At 36.5% G+C, this 17338-nt stretch overlaps 1 protein-coding gene across 1 annotated transcript in view; it reads left to right on the forward strand.

Moving 5' to 3' along the window:
• Positions 1-17076, forward strand: part of TMEM273 (transmembrane protein 273) — a 46195-nt gene extending 29119 nt beyond the window's left edge. The window contains exons 4-6 of the mRNA XM_012539677.3: positions 1333-1363; positions 14927-14950; positions 16119-17076. Coding sequence (XP_012395131.1) covers positions 1333-1363; positions 14927-14950; positions 16119-16143 — 80 coding nt within the window. The 3' untranslated portion in view covers positions 16144-17076. The remainder of the gene's footprint in view (positions 1-1332; positions 1364-14926; positions 14951-16118) is intronic.
• The last annotated feature ends 262 nt before the right edge of the window (positions 17077-17338 follow it).

A 17338-nucleotide genomic window follows, 5' to 3' on the forward strand; every position in this document is an offset into this window, starting at 1 on the left:
GGAAATCACAAGGCAGAATTGTCTCATAAATCAGTAAGAAGCAATGAAGAGAAAAAAATAGATTTAGTTATGTCTGTATCTATATCTGTCTTTTTTGTCTTTGTCTGTGCCTGTGTCTATTTGTGCCTATGTCCATGTCCATGTCCATGTCTATATCTCCATCTCCATCTTTGTCCATGTCTGTCACTATGATTTCTTCAATGAACGAACCTTTAGTATGGAAAATCCCTCTACTAATACAGATCAATATCTGCTCTGTAATTGATAATTTTAGAGGATTTTCTAAGGCACTGAGAGATTAATTAACTCATCTATAGTCATACAATTGGTCTATATTGGAGACAGAACTTGAATCCCCGTCTTTCTAATTCCAAAGCTAGTGGGCTCTGTATTCATTGTCACTCTCCCTCTCTAGCTCTATAAATAGTCATATAACACTATATTTCATCTGGTGCATGTAAAATGTTATGTCTTATAATCCCAGATACTTCTAAGTAGGTTTATACTCTCACAGGATGAGAAAACATTGATTTTTACTTCTTTTTAAAGAATTTCAATCAATATCACAATCTATGAAACTCTCCTTCTATTGTATTCAATTACATAATGAAATAATGATATATCTTTTAAAAATGTAATCATGAAAATGTTGATGAAAGATGTTCACATCTCTGGAAAATGAGACTATTGCATATAAAAAGCAAAGAGGAGGAGACAGATACCTGAGCAGACCTAGGATGCTCTGCTACCTTGATGCATCTGCTTGATCCATTTGCATATCTAAATTCATGTGGAACATAATTTGTCATAGTTGCACAGGTAATTAACTATTAATTTTGCATCCACATAAATAAGGGGGAGAGCAAAACAGCCTCTTCATCACACACAAGCCAGATTAGCTATTTTAAATGAAAGAGGGGAGGGAAAAGTTGGAAAGGAAAATAGAAAGAAAACAAATAGTATGACCTTGGCTTTTTAAAATTCCAAAATATCATTCCACCCAGCAAGGCTATGGAATTTAGATCCTGAAATTAGTCATCACCAAATCCAACAGGCAGGAGATAGCAAGCTGCCTTAAAGTCAGAATTCTTCATTCCTTTTATAGTTTCTTTTGCCTCTACACTTGCTTCCTCTTCTTCCCCACCCCAACAACCCTTTTCAAAGTGTTAAATCCCAGAATTCGCCAAATCCATATTGAGTTCCATAATACTTTATATTCCCATAATGGTGAGCACTGGTCCCAAGAGACACAAGGGGCTCAGCAGACTGAGAATGCAATGTAATGCAAATTGTAGATGTTGCTTATCTAATGCCCTATAATCCTCTTTTTAGACACATCTATCCGAAGAAAGAGCAACACAAGGTAAGGATTGCTTTTAGGTTATAGCACTTAATTTATTGTCCTCATCCTTATATTTGACACCAAAGGAATTACAGATTAAATTCTCCTGGGGTAAGGAGGTTGTCCTCTGTAGGAAAACAACTGGTACAACAATAAATTGTTGACCATGCAATAAATTGACTTTATAAATTGTAAAACATTACAATAGGATTCTATCATGTAATTAATACTGGCAGGCATATGAAACAAAGAAATCTGGAAAGACTTTTAGGAATGCATTTATATTCCCAGCATTAAGTATGGGGCCTGGGACATTGGCAGTTAATAAATGTATGGATGAATATATGAATATAATGTAAAGTAAAAAAAAAATCAGGATTGGCAGGAGAAATTACATACTAACAACAACCTTATAAAGGAAAAATTTTAAAAATTAAAAAACAAATATGGAAAAAGTGGGAATAATTGAAAAATCATAATTTCATTGTGTATATTAAAAATAATTCGAGTGTAAATAGTTTCAACGTAATAAACAAGGAGATAAGATTTGATGGAGAGGAGGGACACTCAGTGCATTTGGCCTATCTGAGGAATTAGGAATCCTTTAGCTATTGATCTGATGTGAAATTGGACCTGAATGTATCAAGGTAAAGGGAAATGTATACTTGGTCCTGTGGTACCTCAGTTCAGTTGTGCCTCTAATACTTACTCCTTGTCTCACCTTGCACAAGTCACAGCATTCTGGGGCTTCACTTTCCTCATTATATGAGAGGGTTGGACAAGATGGCCTTTATATCTCTTCCAGATCTAAGATAAAAATATCCAACATTCATATGGTACTTGAAGCATTTTCTTTGTTATCTCATTTGAATGTAAGAAATAGGTAATATTATTCCCATTTTATAGGTGGAAAAACTAAGGACAACACAGATTAAGTGACTCAGTCAGGTCACATGGCTAAACAGGATTCAAACTTTGGTCTTCCCCACTTAAACTCCATCACTCTGACCATAGCCCATCTACCTGCCTGTAATCTCAAACCCTTCCACTAATGATCTATTCAATCCTCATGTTAGTGAGATACTGATATATTCTGAGTTGTCAAAGATTCGGGGCATTAAATATTCCCTAACATATTGGGAAGGCTTTAAATACTGGCTCAATGACTAGTCTATCACCTGCCATCTAAGGAATAGCCCAGCTAAGTTTAAAGAGGCTCAGTTCTGGATTGGTTGTAAAATGGATGAGTTTTTCAGCTACAGTAAGTCTCCAAAAAAGTCACCCCTTGAGCAAGTAGAACAGAAGAGGGAAGCTGTTTCTAAGATAGATTCAGGAACCAAGATCTTGTTCCTCCAATCTAACCAGAGCAATAAAGACATTTCATCAAAGATGGTGTAATCAGACACTTGCAAGGTGTATGGCTGCACAGGACACATCACTGGTAAGGAGTCCTGTAGTTTTCATCAACTTATATCCCTCCATTGTCCATTACCTTGTCTGTGAAGATTCCTCTATTTCTTTTGCAAGACATAGTGAACTGGTTACTAGATTTGGAATCCAGAAAATCTGGGTTAAAATCCTATATCAAATACTGTGTCACCCTGAAGAAATCTGTTTCCCTAAATTGCAAAATGAAGGGGTGAAATTGATGACCTCTAAAATTCATTATCTTATACCCATCCTCAATGCTCATCTTTCTAGACACAAAATAAATACAATAAATGTTTATTGACTAAACTTTGATATTTTATAACACAAGAAAATAATTCTTGAGAGAATTCTTGTCTTGGGTTGAATATAGTCTTGGCGACTTCCGAGTTTCTTTCTAGCTCTCCTCAATCATCTCTTCATTGTTCAGTTCTGTAATTCGGGGCTAGGAAATGGGCAAAGAACCAATTTTGGCAGCATCTCACGGAATTTTCAGAAGTTTCAGAAATTCATAGCTGCACCTCCACTTTTCAGTATAAATGCAATAGATAATCTTACCACCATACTCTCTCTTTCATTTCACCTAATTTCCTCCTGGAATACTGTGGCAATATTGCAGGAAGCAACACTTCCCTAGACATGAAGAACCAATATTTGTGGCCATATTCCTGTCTGACTCTGAGCAAAAACTCCATGGCTCCCCGGTGGCAAGCCCAGGGAAATATCTTTCCACGCTGCAGGTGGCACCTGCTGCCTTACAATGGTGCTCAGTGTGTACTGTTGGCTCCATGATAGTTCTTGGGAATTCTTTCATTGGCTTCTCTTCCTGAACTAATTTTTGGTTCTAAGGATCTAGGGCGTCTTTATCAGATAAGCAGAACGGTAACTGGCAATTTTAGCACCTGGGGCAAAGTGCCCTGAAACCAGTTTTATAATTCATGTTCTCAAAATAATACAAGAAGTGACTAAGGAAATTCAGTTAATGGGCAGAGTTTTGTGGTGACAACAATGCCAGGCCTTAGAGGGAGATATCCCAGGGCTCTGTGAGACTGTAATTGAGGGGAAGAAGCAGAGTGAGGGAGTCTGGGGAAGAACTCATCTAGACTATGACTGTAGGGAGGAGAAAGCGCATAGTTTGGAGGCTTCTGACTTTACTTTTTCTTGGTCACTAGCTGCAAAGCTCAGTTATGTCTATATTGCTGATGGCTCAAAAGTGCTTCAAAACGTAGCCACAATAAACTTTTAAAATGCTAATTCTTTAATGTTTTTGCACCTTCTAAATTGTGGTGCCTTGAGGAAAAGCTCTGATTATCCCATCCTAGTTTTTCTTCTGCAAGTGAATACATATGTGTATAATACAATCTATGTACATATGTACACAGTATATGTATGTATGCATCTATGCATGCTCATATGTAATCACACACACATATATACATTTGTGTATGTATGTGTATATATATATATATATATATATATATATATATATGGAGAGAGAGACAGAGAGACAGACAGAGACAGAGACACAGAGAGAGACAAAGATAAAGAGACAGAGAGGGGCAGAGAGAGAGAGACAGAGAGAGACAGAGAGAAAGAGAGAGAGACAGAGAGACACACAGAGAGAGACAGAGAAAGACAGAGGTAGAGAGACACAGAGAGAGACAGACAGAGAGAAAGAGACACACACACACACACACACACACACACACAGAGAGAGAGAGAGAGAGAGAGAGAGAGAGAGAGAGAGAGAGAGAGATAGGGAGAGAGACAGAGACAGAGACAGACAGAGAGAGGAAGTAATCTTATATGTCTTATATTAATATCTTATATTAAGAAGTAATCATATAGTAATCTTCTTTGGGAATATACACATATATGCTTACAAACTTTTGGCACAGTAGATAGAGCTGGTCCTGAAGTTAGGACTTCTTGTATTCAAATGTGGCTTCAGACACATACCAAGTGACCTTCAGCAAGTCACTTCATCCTATGTGCCTCAGTTCCTCATCTGCAAAATGATTTGCAGAAGGAAATGGCAAACGACTCCAGTATCTTTGCCAAGAAAACCCCCAAATGGGGTCATGAAGAGTGAGGCAGGATTGAAAATGACTTAACAAGTTTAATAATATATATGTTTTTTTTTTCTGAAGATTGTGCTCTCTGCTGGGCAGATCAGTGGGGCTTAAATTTGAGAAGTCACTTGATAGAACAGTGACAAACCCTTCATTTTCCTCATTTAACATAGGGAAGAAGAGAGAGGAGACATCACTCCCCTTTAGAGGACAGTCATTAAGTCCACCTCATTTCTGATTCTTTGTCCACATGAGCTCAATAACAGCATTTCTACTTGTCAACAGAAATCGGTGACAGAAGAGAAGTTCTCAGGAATGAATTTAGGAGATTAATTGTTTGGATAATTCTAACTCCAGGAGGATTTTCTCTTTACATACCTGAATAACGCAGAGAGGCAGAAGGTGGGGGGCAGGTTTCTCACAGTTCCTGGGAGGGCAGCAGTGGGACTCTTCCTGTAGTATGTTGTGTCCTGGGTTCAGGTTCTGGGGTTCCTTCTCTTCTCTCCCCTTTCCAGCTGCACGGCATCCCTCCTCCTCATTGCCTGGCCAGCCAGCTGTTAACATTCTCCAGGCACTGGGCTACAGCTTCCACAGGGGTAACACGACATCAAAAGGGACCCCACCATCTGACAGAAGGCCTCCCATGCTTCCTCAGGCAAATGTCAACATGAGACTGATGTTTTTTGCAGATTCTGACAGGGGAACTCCATCATCCCACTCTTACACTCTGGGAATATTTCCCCTGGTCATTAGGCTATATTTGGCTATCACTTCAGAGACATGACTTCTGGAATAAAAGAAAACACACCTGCTTTTAGTCAAAGGACATGAGTTAAAATCTCACTTCATGTGACCACAAGCAAATCACTCAACTTTTCTGTTCATAATTTGCCTCATTTATAAAATGAGAGAGTTGACTTTAATGGCTTCTAGTGTCTAATCCAGTTCTAAATCCATGATTATATCATTTACTTCATGTATTTACTTCATGGCTATAGGGTACATGGCTCCAGGATGCCCCGCTAGACATCCTGCCACTTACAATGTACACATCTTATATGTACATAATTGTTTGGATGTTGCTTCCTTTATTAGACTGAGCCCCCAGGGAGAGACCATGTTTTGCCCATTTTTATTTTGATTTCTCCAGTATTTGGCATACAATGGGTACTTAATAAATGCTGTTGATGATGATGATGATGGTAGATCTCATTCTGACATTGTACTGAAAATTGGTTGTCCCTTCCCTCAGGTTGCTAAGAATGTTGAGAGAATTTGGTTGACCTGAGAGGGATGGAAGGCTTCTTCTCCACAAATTAGACAAATATATGTCAAGTCTATGGGACATGTTAATATGTTAGATTTGATTTCGTTGATATCCTTCATTCTTAAAGAGGATCAAAATGACATCCCTATGTTAGAGTCCAGTTAGTGTGTCTGACTGTGGCTGATCAGACCAGTACGAGCTTGGGACACTCTGCCACAGGTCAGGGACAAATAGTCCCTATGAACATTTGGGGTGAATTCTACAACTTTGTGCACCTTGTGTTTCTTCTGAGCTAATTCAATTCTGCTTTGTTCATAGAGCACAGAACCTTTTCTGATGAAGGAGCATCATGTTAGGTAGTGTCTCCTATATCATATAATCATTTTTTTAATCACTTTTTATTGACAGAACCCATGCCAGGGTAATTTTTTACATTATCTCTTGCACTCACTTCTGTTCCGAGTTTTCCCCTCCCTCTCTCCACTTCCTCCCCCAGATGGCAAGCAGTCCTATACATGTTAAAGAGGTTACAGTGTCATATAATCATTTTAAAGTTCTTAAGGGATACCTTCAGAGTGTTCTTATATCACTTTTTCTGATCATCTTATGAGTAGTTTGCCCTGTGTGAGTTCTCCATAAAATAGTCATTTTGGCAAGCATACATTTGGTATTTGAACAACATGGCCAGCCCAATGGAGTTGCACTCTCTGCAGCTTAATTCGAGAAAGAACCTTAACTCCAGTGCTTTTAAATTTTAACTTTGTAAGATGGGCAGCTTGGGCATTGCTTCTAGTCTCATGCTTCCACAAATTAGTTATGTCATTGGAAGCAACTCATGGGGGCTTCCATTTCCTCATCTGAAAAAGGAGGATCTCCTTTCAATATCTTCTATGAGTATCTTGCTCTTTATTATCCTTATTTTGCAGATGAGGATAATAAATCAGCAAAGGTTGAATGAGTTGCTCAGTCAAGGTCAACCAGAAAAATTAAGGTAGACCCAAGTGTTAATACAGATCTCCTAATCATCAGTTCAATGCTTCCTGTAGGGAAAGTTTTAAGGGAATATCTTCTTCCTCAGTGTCTACTCAAATACATGAGAGTTGAAAGCCAGGTCTTGAAACTTTCACACCATATTCTTTGACTTGCAGTGTCCATCTTATAGATAAGATAAACAGCACCCATTATATTCCCCCTTTATTCCTTTCCTGCTCTAGTACATTGGCAAAGGGGTTATAATACAGCTCAGTTCAACAACCATTGTTTATAAAGCATGTATCAAGTGCAAAGCTCTGAGTTGGCATTAATAAGGCAAGGATGAAGTCAGACATAATACCCCACCGCAGGGAGTTTTCACAAATTTTCCAACTTCAGATGAGCTAATGAGTCTAAAACACTTTACAAACTTTGATCTAGAAAGACATAAGTAACTGCTACTACAACTATGACTACTGCTGATCTCATCGTTGCACCTTCAAATATTACTCATTACTACAGTATTTCATGACCAATCAGTACAATCTTCATCTGAATTTTTCAAAAGGATCTGGCAGAACACTCAACTTTTCTCCTCCAATTACCTCCCCAGTGAATCAGAATAGTTAGCAAAGTGGAAAGGTTCCAGCTTAAAACCTAATTCATTGGAAATGCATGTTCATATCAAAACAGAACACCAAGAGAAGGGAAATTCCTCACACCCACCCAGAAGTGCAGACAGGCAGTCGCCTGCATGCAGGAGTATGATAGTAAATGTTAAACAACTGACTTTCTTGGTCGGGGGGGAAACAGGATAGATACTTTTAAATTTTTTATTTGAATCTGCATTACCTAGATTTTTCTCCATCACATTTTTGAGTCTAAATCATCAGAAAAATAATAAATCAACCCCTGGTACTAGTATTTGCTGATCTGAGGTATAAATATTCACACTGAAAATTGAAGAATAGGTTCTTGAGTGTCTCCAACACAGCCGTGTTTGATTTTAGAGATTCTAAGCATATCCTTTTTGCTCCAACCACTAACTCTTCTGCCTTCATTACAACTTTATAGTTTCTTTGAGAATAGGGACTGTTTCCCCAACCTTGGCTTGGATCTTAGAGTCTTATACTTGGCTTTGGGTCTTAGAATCCTCTCTTAAAATACAAATACCTCCTGAAGAGATCATACTTAAATCTTTTATATACAAAAGCTTTAGTTATAGTTTATTTTCAAATAACACTTCAGAGATTAAAAGTGGCTTTTTCTATATTGGCTCATATAAAATACATCCCATTCCTGCCATAGGCAGGGCAAGTGCTATTGTCGACATTGTACAGATGAGAATCTGAAAGTCTGAGGGTTAGTAGTCAGAACAGGAAATCACGAAAGCAAGAGCCAATTGAAATACCCACCTCATTTTTGGGCCACAGCTTTTTGCATCACACCTTTTACAAGAAATCTTCCCTAGTTCTGCTTAATCTCACTACCTTCTCTCTGAAATTATCTCCAGCTCTCTCTGTATGTAGCCTGTTTATGCTTAACTCTTTACATGCTGTCTCCTTTATTAGATAGTGAGCTATTTAAAATCAGGGAACTTTTTTTGCCTTTTTTGCATCCCAGAACTTAGCACAATGCCCAGCACATAGTAGGTGTTTAATAAGTGCTTTTTTGGCTGACGGACACCAGAGTTCCCTCTATTATTTATTAAGCTTAGCAGTGATGAGCAGATATGAAATACAAATTAGCTATCTAGGAGAAAGGGATAGATACTTGTTGTAGGGAGATCCTGAGGCAGGAGAAAGGTAAAGTACTAGGAAAGGAGAGGGGGCCAGTTCTCCAGGGAGAAGGAAACATTAAAATACTTGACCCAGAAGGAGGATGAATGATTTACTAATGATAACTAGTGATTCAGTAGAGCTGCTTGACTCTGAGTTGGACATGAGAAGAGAACACTTGAATACCTTCTGAGGGATAAGATTTAAAAAAATAACAATAAGGGGAGGCAATGAAGTGCATGTTATAATGAAAGGAGGTCTGGATATGGAGTCAAAAGACTTGGGTTCCAATCCTGTTGTTAGAACTCATTTTCTATGCAACTCATGGAACTCTGGGACTCATTTTCCTCATCTGTAAAATGAAGGGATTCAGTTAAATGAATCAGTTAGTTACACTCATTCTAGATCTAAAGCTAGGCTTCTAGCAAATGAGATAATGTATGCAACGCTATTCTGCAAATATCTGTCAGTATCTGCTTTTTTCATCACATTACCACTCTGTTATTCTCTATCTTTCTGTTAGAAATGAGGAAGTGCCCATTTGCTGATGATTATCTTATTCAGAAGTTTATTCATATAAAATTATCTTTTAAATTGTATTCAACACATTTATTTTTACTTTTAAAAACACATGTATGCACATATTTAATATTAAACTAAATACAAAACATGAAAGAACAGAATAAAAAAAAGACAGAAAAGGAAAATAAGAAACAAAACAAAACATTGTCATGTGCTCAGAAGAATATCAAAGAGGATTCAAAATATGTAACAATAAATTTCCCATTCAATAAATCATATATAATAATAGAAGAGATTAACACATTTATTAAGCATTTACTTTATTGGACACTATATAAATATTAATTGGTAGTAACACATTTGCATATGATATAATCACTAAAATGCTGATTAAAATTTCTTGTTGTCAAGGTATAAAAGTATCTGATAACAATTTCATCAAATGTTAGCTTGGTTTGAGCTTGTCAAATTAGTTTTAGAAGACAGTGATGAAACATCTTATTAAATAAACACATGGAATATTAGAGAACAAAAGCATGATCTCATTTTATCCTGTCATTTTACAGAAAAAGAAGTGGAGGCCACACAGGGTCACACAGTTAGTTAAGATTTCTAAGAGTTCATATTTTTATAGGTTTAAACTATACTTCCCAGGTTCACTCCCTGATAAAGTGAATTAGATGAGGAAATTAATAAGATGACCAGCTATTCAAACTGAGACTTGACCTTTCCCACCTCTCACTAAAGACCAGGACTTCAATACATAAAGACATAAAGGCAGATTGTTCTATTATTTTTTGGCTCCAACGACACTAACAGATATGCTAAAGTCAATGTTACTTGTATTTTTAAAATTATTTTGTGATTAACAACCAGAGTTCCAAGACAAAGATAGTTTCCTTCTACTGAGAACTTTTCATCATGACATGTACCAAATTTTTCTCTCCACATTTTGGGTTTACTTGTTTAAAAATTCTCTGCAGAGATTACTCCAGAATAATAATTGCTTTTCCAAATTCTTGCAACTACTTACATTTTTTAAAGGATGTACATAATAAATAGCCCTGAACTAGGAGTTGGAAAATCAAGATTGCTTAATGTTATGAAGGAGATGAATAAATGAAAGAAAACAATATTCTTTAAACACTTACCATGAGCTACCATAGTGTCCAAAGTGCTGTGGAATGCAAGTAAAAAAATCAAAATAAAGTCCCTGACTTCAAGGAACTTACTTTTTTAAAAAGGCAAAGCAATACCCTGAGGAGAGGGATGCCTGGGAAGGAGCACTTTGGTTGAATATTACAAGACTGGTGAATGAGTCCTTAGGGGATTAGATTGAGATATGGGAGCTACTTCTTGAAGTCATATTTCTAAAGTCTTGAGAATTATCTGGTGATATATTCATAGAAGACAGAAAAAATACAATGAATGAAGCTTTGGTCTTAGAATAAAAAGGAGCTGGATTTGAGCTCTGCTTTTTATCCTCCCTATGTATATGACCGTAAATGAGCCACCATGTATTTTGGGGCCATAAACCTATAAATGTTTATTAGATTAAATTAAATCTCAGTTTCTTTTTATTTATGATTTTTTTGAACTTGAGTTTCTTTATCTTGAAAGTGGAAAATAATAATGACTACACTATCCACCTCATGGTTTTATTGTGAAGATCAAAATAGATAATGTAAGGGAAGTGTTTTGAAAACTTTAAAGCATAATACATAAATGCTTACCACAATTATGAGAATTTATAAGAATTTTGTGAGCAATGACCTTAGGAGATAGTAAATTTAGTTTCAAAGACTACAGGCATTCTCATGAAATCATAAGTCTGGACCTTTTCCATCTCTCTAACCTCCCTTCATCTTTCAATAAATAGGACTAAGTGTTCTTAGTTTGATTTTTGCCAAAAACTAAAAAATGAGCTATGAACATATCATATACAATATATTTTATAGAGATAGAATAGCTATTTCAAAGGCAAAATATGGTAAAAGAAAGTGGAGGTCAAATTGTTGCATCAATCATTTTAAATCAACAAGCATTTATTAAACACCTAGTATGTGCCAGATGGAGCAGCTAGGTAGTACAATGGATAGAGCACTGGGCTTGAAATCAAGAATACTCATCTTTATAAATTTATATCTAGCTTTAGATACTTACTGGTTGTGTGACCCTGGACAAGCCACTTAATCCTCAGTTCCTCATCTGTAAAAATGACTAGGAGAAAGAAATGGTAAATCACTCCAGTACTTTTGCCAACAAAAACCCAAATGGGGTCAAAAAGAGTTGGACGTGACTGAAAAAAATGGCTGAACAATAATATTACAGGAATTGTGCTAAGTGCTAGGAATACAGAAAGAGGCAAAAAATACTAACTTCAAGGAGCTCAAAATCAATGGGAGAGAACAGACAAAGACATCTATTCAAACAAAATATATAGGATAAATAGGAAATAACAGGGAAGACACTAGAATTAAGAGGAGTTGGGTAAAGCTTCTTGCAGATAGGATTTTAGTTGAGACATAAATGAAGCCAGTAGAAAGGGTCGTTTCAGGATGTACAGTAGATAAATCCATCTATACAAATGTCCACTTTCCCCTGAATTTGGAGGTCATTGCTCCCCTATAGTGGTTATCCCCCAAATCCTATATTTTTTTCTTTTCCTTTTTTTTAAAGGATGTTGTTTGTATATTATTGTTGGATAAATGGTCTCCGGGTCTGTCTTCTAGGTCTTCAGTTCTGAGTCTATAAATTCTGGCAACCCTTGAACAAAAACCCAGATGAACTAATTTTTCATAAAATTTTATATGTGAAAGGGAAAGAGGGGGAAACAATAATAGTCAAAGGATAAAGGTTAGGTTTTTTCTGTTAACCTCAGAGGACAGAAATGGGAGCACAAAGAAGAGATATTTTTGGACTAATGTTAAGAAAAAGCTTCCAAATCACTCAAACTGTCCAAAGTAAGCATAGGTGGCTTCAGAATACATTGGGTTTCATATTAATAAAGACATTCAGACAGAGGATAGGTGGGTGGTTTGGAAAAATGTTGGCGAGGGGATGCCTTTTCAGATAAAGGTTGAATTACATGACCTCTCAGATCCTTTCTAACTCCAGAATTCAATGAGTCTAAGAAAATCCTAGACAAACACAGAAAAAAAAGATTTCATTGTGGCAAAGAAAGTGTACTGGAGAAAACATACTCTAAAACCAATGCAAAAATTATGTGAGTTCAAAGTAATTACAAAAACATAAAAATAGGCAGATGATCAGTTTTAGAGTCAGAAAGGATTTCAGAGATAATTTTATAGTTGAGACCCAGCCCTGAAATGAGGAGGACCTGAGTTCAAATCTGACCTTAGACACTTAACACTTCCTAGCTGTGTGACCCTGGACAAGTCACTTAATCCCAAAATTAATGAATTCTCAGCAAAAATAAATGAATGAATAGATAAATAAATTTAAGTCATTTTGATTCTCGGTCACTGCCCAAGGTGAGATTCAAACCCAGGACTTCTAGCTTCATATCCTGTGCGAATTTAGGGTTAGGGTTAGGGTTAGGGTTAGATGATGTACCAGAATAGACATGCTTTCTCAGTGTCTGTTTTTCTGCTCCATCACTTTCATCTTCTAATGGGTTGTCATCAGAAATGTTTATCTTTCCATGATGAATGTTTTTTAAAAGGACAGTTCAAATGTCATTGCAACAAAACTGATTACCATCCTGTCTCTGATTAACAAAGAAATTTTTGAGCTCTAGCCTGACATCCACTTATTTCAAGTCATAGTTGACCTAACAAGAAAAGAATTGGTCCTGTCCCTTAGAGTTTGTCCTAATTGATGGCTCTCTCCTTTCAGGAGAAAGCTTGGCAGCTGGAAAGCTAGAACAGCAGACTCCAGAGAGAGATTTCTTTTGCAGTTAAAATGTTTGAGTATCAACTTGGATTCCTTCCTGACTTCCCCAGTGTCTGATAAGTCTTTGCTTCCTCTGCTATCTCCTCTGCTCTTCCTAGGAGGCTGATAGGATTTATTATTGTCTAACTCAAAGAGTCACATTTAAAGTATTAACAAGTGAAGAGTCCAAGTCCACTAATTTTCCTAGATTTATCAGGATATCTTCATTTTATCAGGGTATTTATCAGGATTTACCTGCAGAGAGCAGGAGAAGAGAAAAAGAAAATTATGTGGGTGATGGCTGAAGAAGGTAGGAAAGAGAAGAGATTAAAGGGAAGAAGAGACAATGCTTCAGTTGTAGCCATTAGAAAGAAATCATCAATAACAGAAAAAAAACAGAAACATGTATTATAGAAAGTGTTTCAAGGAACACATGTTTCTTTGTCTAAGGACATGTTTTAGAAGAATTTTGAAATAATTCTTTTTCTAGTCATCCTATTTGTTTTTTTAAGCATTCTTAATTTTTTCTGTGTGTGTGTGTGTCATGGATTCTTTTGACAATCTGGTGAAACCGAGGGGTTTCAGAATGATGCTTTTATGTACAGAAAAAAAATAGATTTCAAAGGAAACTAATTTCATAAATATATATAGCTATTAAAATATTCTTAAAAGATAGGTTCATGAACTACTGGGTTAAGAAACCCTGATGTAAAATAAAAAGAAAGCATATTATCACTGACATTCCTGGGCCAACACTCTTTTTAGAAAAGTAAGAATAATAAAATTTACTGTGTTTTCCTCAACTGAAAAGTAGACAGAATAATGGCTAATATTCTGGACTTGAGTCAGACAAACTTGATTTTGACTCTTGTCTTAGACCTTTATTATTTGTGTTACTATGGGCAAATCATTTAACTCAACTGAATTTTAATAATTCTGTGAAACAGAAGATGATAATAATAACACTTATTTCATAGGATTGAGTATAAAATAAGATAGTTTATGTAAAATGCTTTCCAAAATTTAATGTACCATATAAAATAAGTTATTATGAGAATCATCATTATTAATAACAAAATGCTTTGAAATCACTGGATTAAACAAAAATAGGAATGCTACTTTTAATTTGCACATTGTGTTGTGTTAATCTAAGAAGAGTTTTTGTGGAAAAACTGAGTCATGGGTCAGATGGTACCCAAAAGAAACAATTAAGATTCTAAAATGATCAAGTTAAAATATTCTTATTAAAAATGATAACAATATATACTAAGTAGTGGCAGTCTTGTGAGTCTCTTCATAGCACCAATTATTTTGCACATAGTGAATTAATTGCCTTAATACAATAAATACTCATTTGAGTGTTTGAGTGAATGGAAGAATGAATAAAATTAAAGCCACAAAGTTCTCTTTCATAACTACTAATGTCTGAAATGATCTTGAGGGGAAAGGAGGCATAATTCAAGGTACCAGGAACTGACACTAGATGGAGTAAAGTTGAATGAAAGATCAATAAGAAAGAAAGTTCATTAGAAAAAGCCAGGAGCAAGCAATGGAATTTTGTAGATTGGCCAAACTCTTAATGCATTTCCTATACTTAATACATTACTCAATGAATGTTCAAATTCCAATTCTTATTTCTTTTCCTTTGCAGATCCAACTTGAATTCCTCTGACAGGTGAGTCTGACATCAGTTAAAATAAAGCAGTGATGTATTTCAAGGAAGCAAGAGTTATCCCAAGGATAAATGATGATTCCAGCCACATCATGCTTTCATGAACTACTTTCAGAGTCTCCATGTAAACTTCTAACATTTTTGACCATTTTGCTGGAAACTCTTTTTGGTCCAAAATGTTGCTAGAATAAGGAGTCAAAAGCTTCCTGGATTATTTTAGGAAGTTTATGATCCTTTCCTATTTGATTAGCAAAGTGGCAATGTGGATAGAGTATCCAGCCTAAAGTCACTTCAGGGCATGCAATAATACCCTGTGATCACTTCAGGGGATAATTAATATTTAAGGTTTTTTGTTCTGTTTTGTTTTGTTTTTTGCTGAGACAGTTGGGGTTAAGTGACTTGCCCAGGGTCACACAACTAGGAAGTGTTAAGTGTCTCAGGTTTAACCTTCTATACAATTAATAAACATTTATTAAGCACCTACTATTTGCCTACACTATAGTAATTGTTGGGTATACAAAAGGAGGCAAAAATAGTTGCTGCCCTCAAGGAGTTCAAAAATTCATTTTACTTGAAGATGGTCAACATTACTATTAGGTAAAAATCAGATTGTAAGACTCTTGAAAGCAAACACTTTATTATTATTCTCCTTCCTTTATCTTTTGTGTCAACCATGGGAATGAATAGGAGCTTAACAAGTACTGAATTAAAAGTCTGCCTCCCAAGAAGGTGACGGGTATGCTATCTGGATTGGCCATTATCTCACTCACTGATTGCCATTCTATGTCTCTTTCTTACTGGCTACAGGTTTATTGATATTGGGAATCCCTTAGTAATAATGGGTAATGAGGAGTATTCAGTATGCATGCTGCTGTTATGACACAGAGCCCAGAGCCTGCAGTCCAATAAAATCAGAGGGAATTTGGCCTGAACAAAATCTACCACCTTCAGACCTATCAGCAAAGACACCAAACCTCTTTAACTCACGGCTGAGTCCAGAATTCTTCCCTTGCATTTTCAGCTGCAGAATTTTAGTTCCCCTTTTTATGCCTGAGAAAATCTGTTTACACAGAGATGAGTCCTTCCCACTCCCCATCCCTCCCCTCTTTCTGCCCCACCAGCCAAAGAATTATGAAGCAAAAATTCCCTGAATACTTTTCTTCTTTTCCAGAGATGCTCAAGTGATTGAACTCTAACTGGTGGCTGGTTTCCGACGGTGTGCGATTGGCTTGGACAAGACATGCTACGACCATTCCCAGGGGTGCTGCTGAATCCGTACAGAAGTTTAACATTCAAAGCTGTTAATTCACCAGGAATCAAAGACAACCTGTTTACTGATGGAAACAAATGAAGAGAGGAAGAGATTCCTAAGTGCATCTGTTCTTAAAAAGAGGAAGTACTTTCTTTTCTAGATGAGGATGTGGCCTACTTTTAGCAGGGCAAGAGATTGAGTTGTTCTGTTATTAATGGGGATGGATTTACACTGACCTGTGCACATAATATTCAGTTCCTTTTATAACCACCAGCTTACATTTGCTAGGTGGATCAGGGGACTACAGACCATTGCTATGGAACATTAAAAAAAAAATCAACCAATTCTCTCAAGTATGAAGCTGCGAGCTGAGCTTCATTAGCATTGTGGGTCTAACTAATAGCATTCCCATTTGCCTCATCAGCCACCTTCCTCATTCCTGCAGCCTTCTGGACACTGTACATATATTTCATGGGACCACTGGATTATTAACCTAGAACTGCAAGGGACTTCTAAGACCATATAGTCTAATTTCCTCAATTTGCAGATGAGGTAACAGGCACAGAGAAGTTAATGGACTTACTTAAGTTCACACAAATAGTATTAGGGATGAGATTTGCACCTGGGTTCATTGAATACAGAGTTACTCCTCTTTTTACTATACAGCATTGCTGGCCACTTCCAATACTATTATACTTCTCACAAAACCCCAGAGATATAACTAGGGTGAGATGCACAGGGGTTGTGCCTTAGGGAAATATATTTAGAGGGCACTGCAACATCTTTTAGTTCTTTAGCATAACTGAAACAACAAGGCTAGTTAGATTAACTAGCTAGTTAGATTAATAACTAAGCTAAGTAAGTAAGCTAGTAAGATTAATAAGTGAATATATGAAGTGAATAAATGAAAAACTCTCAGAAGGTGAGAGAGGGGAGAGAGCAGGTGAGCTTCTGCCTATTGCCTATCCCTACTTCCTCATGCCTTAGCTACAGGATATCCAGTTCTCTTCTTCATCCTGCTCATCTGAAGCCTTGCTCCACACAGTTTATCCAAAGCACAGTTTGTGAAACTAATCCTTACTTCAAACAATTCTAGTTTTGGCTCAAAAAATTTTTGCAGCCTGCTGGATACTATGTCT

This window comes from Sarcophilus harrisii, chromosome 2, assembly GCF_902635505.1.
Source record: "Sarcophilus harrisii chromosome 2, mSarHar1.11, whole genome shotgun sequence".
In the NCBI taxonomy this organism is placed as follows: Eukaryota; Metazoa; Chordata; class Mammalia; order Dasyuromorphia; family Dasyuridae; genus Sarcophilus; species Sarcophilus harrisii.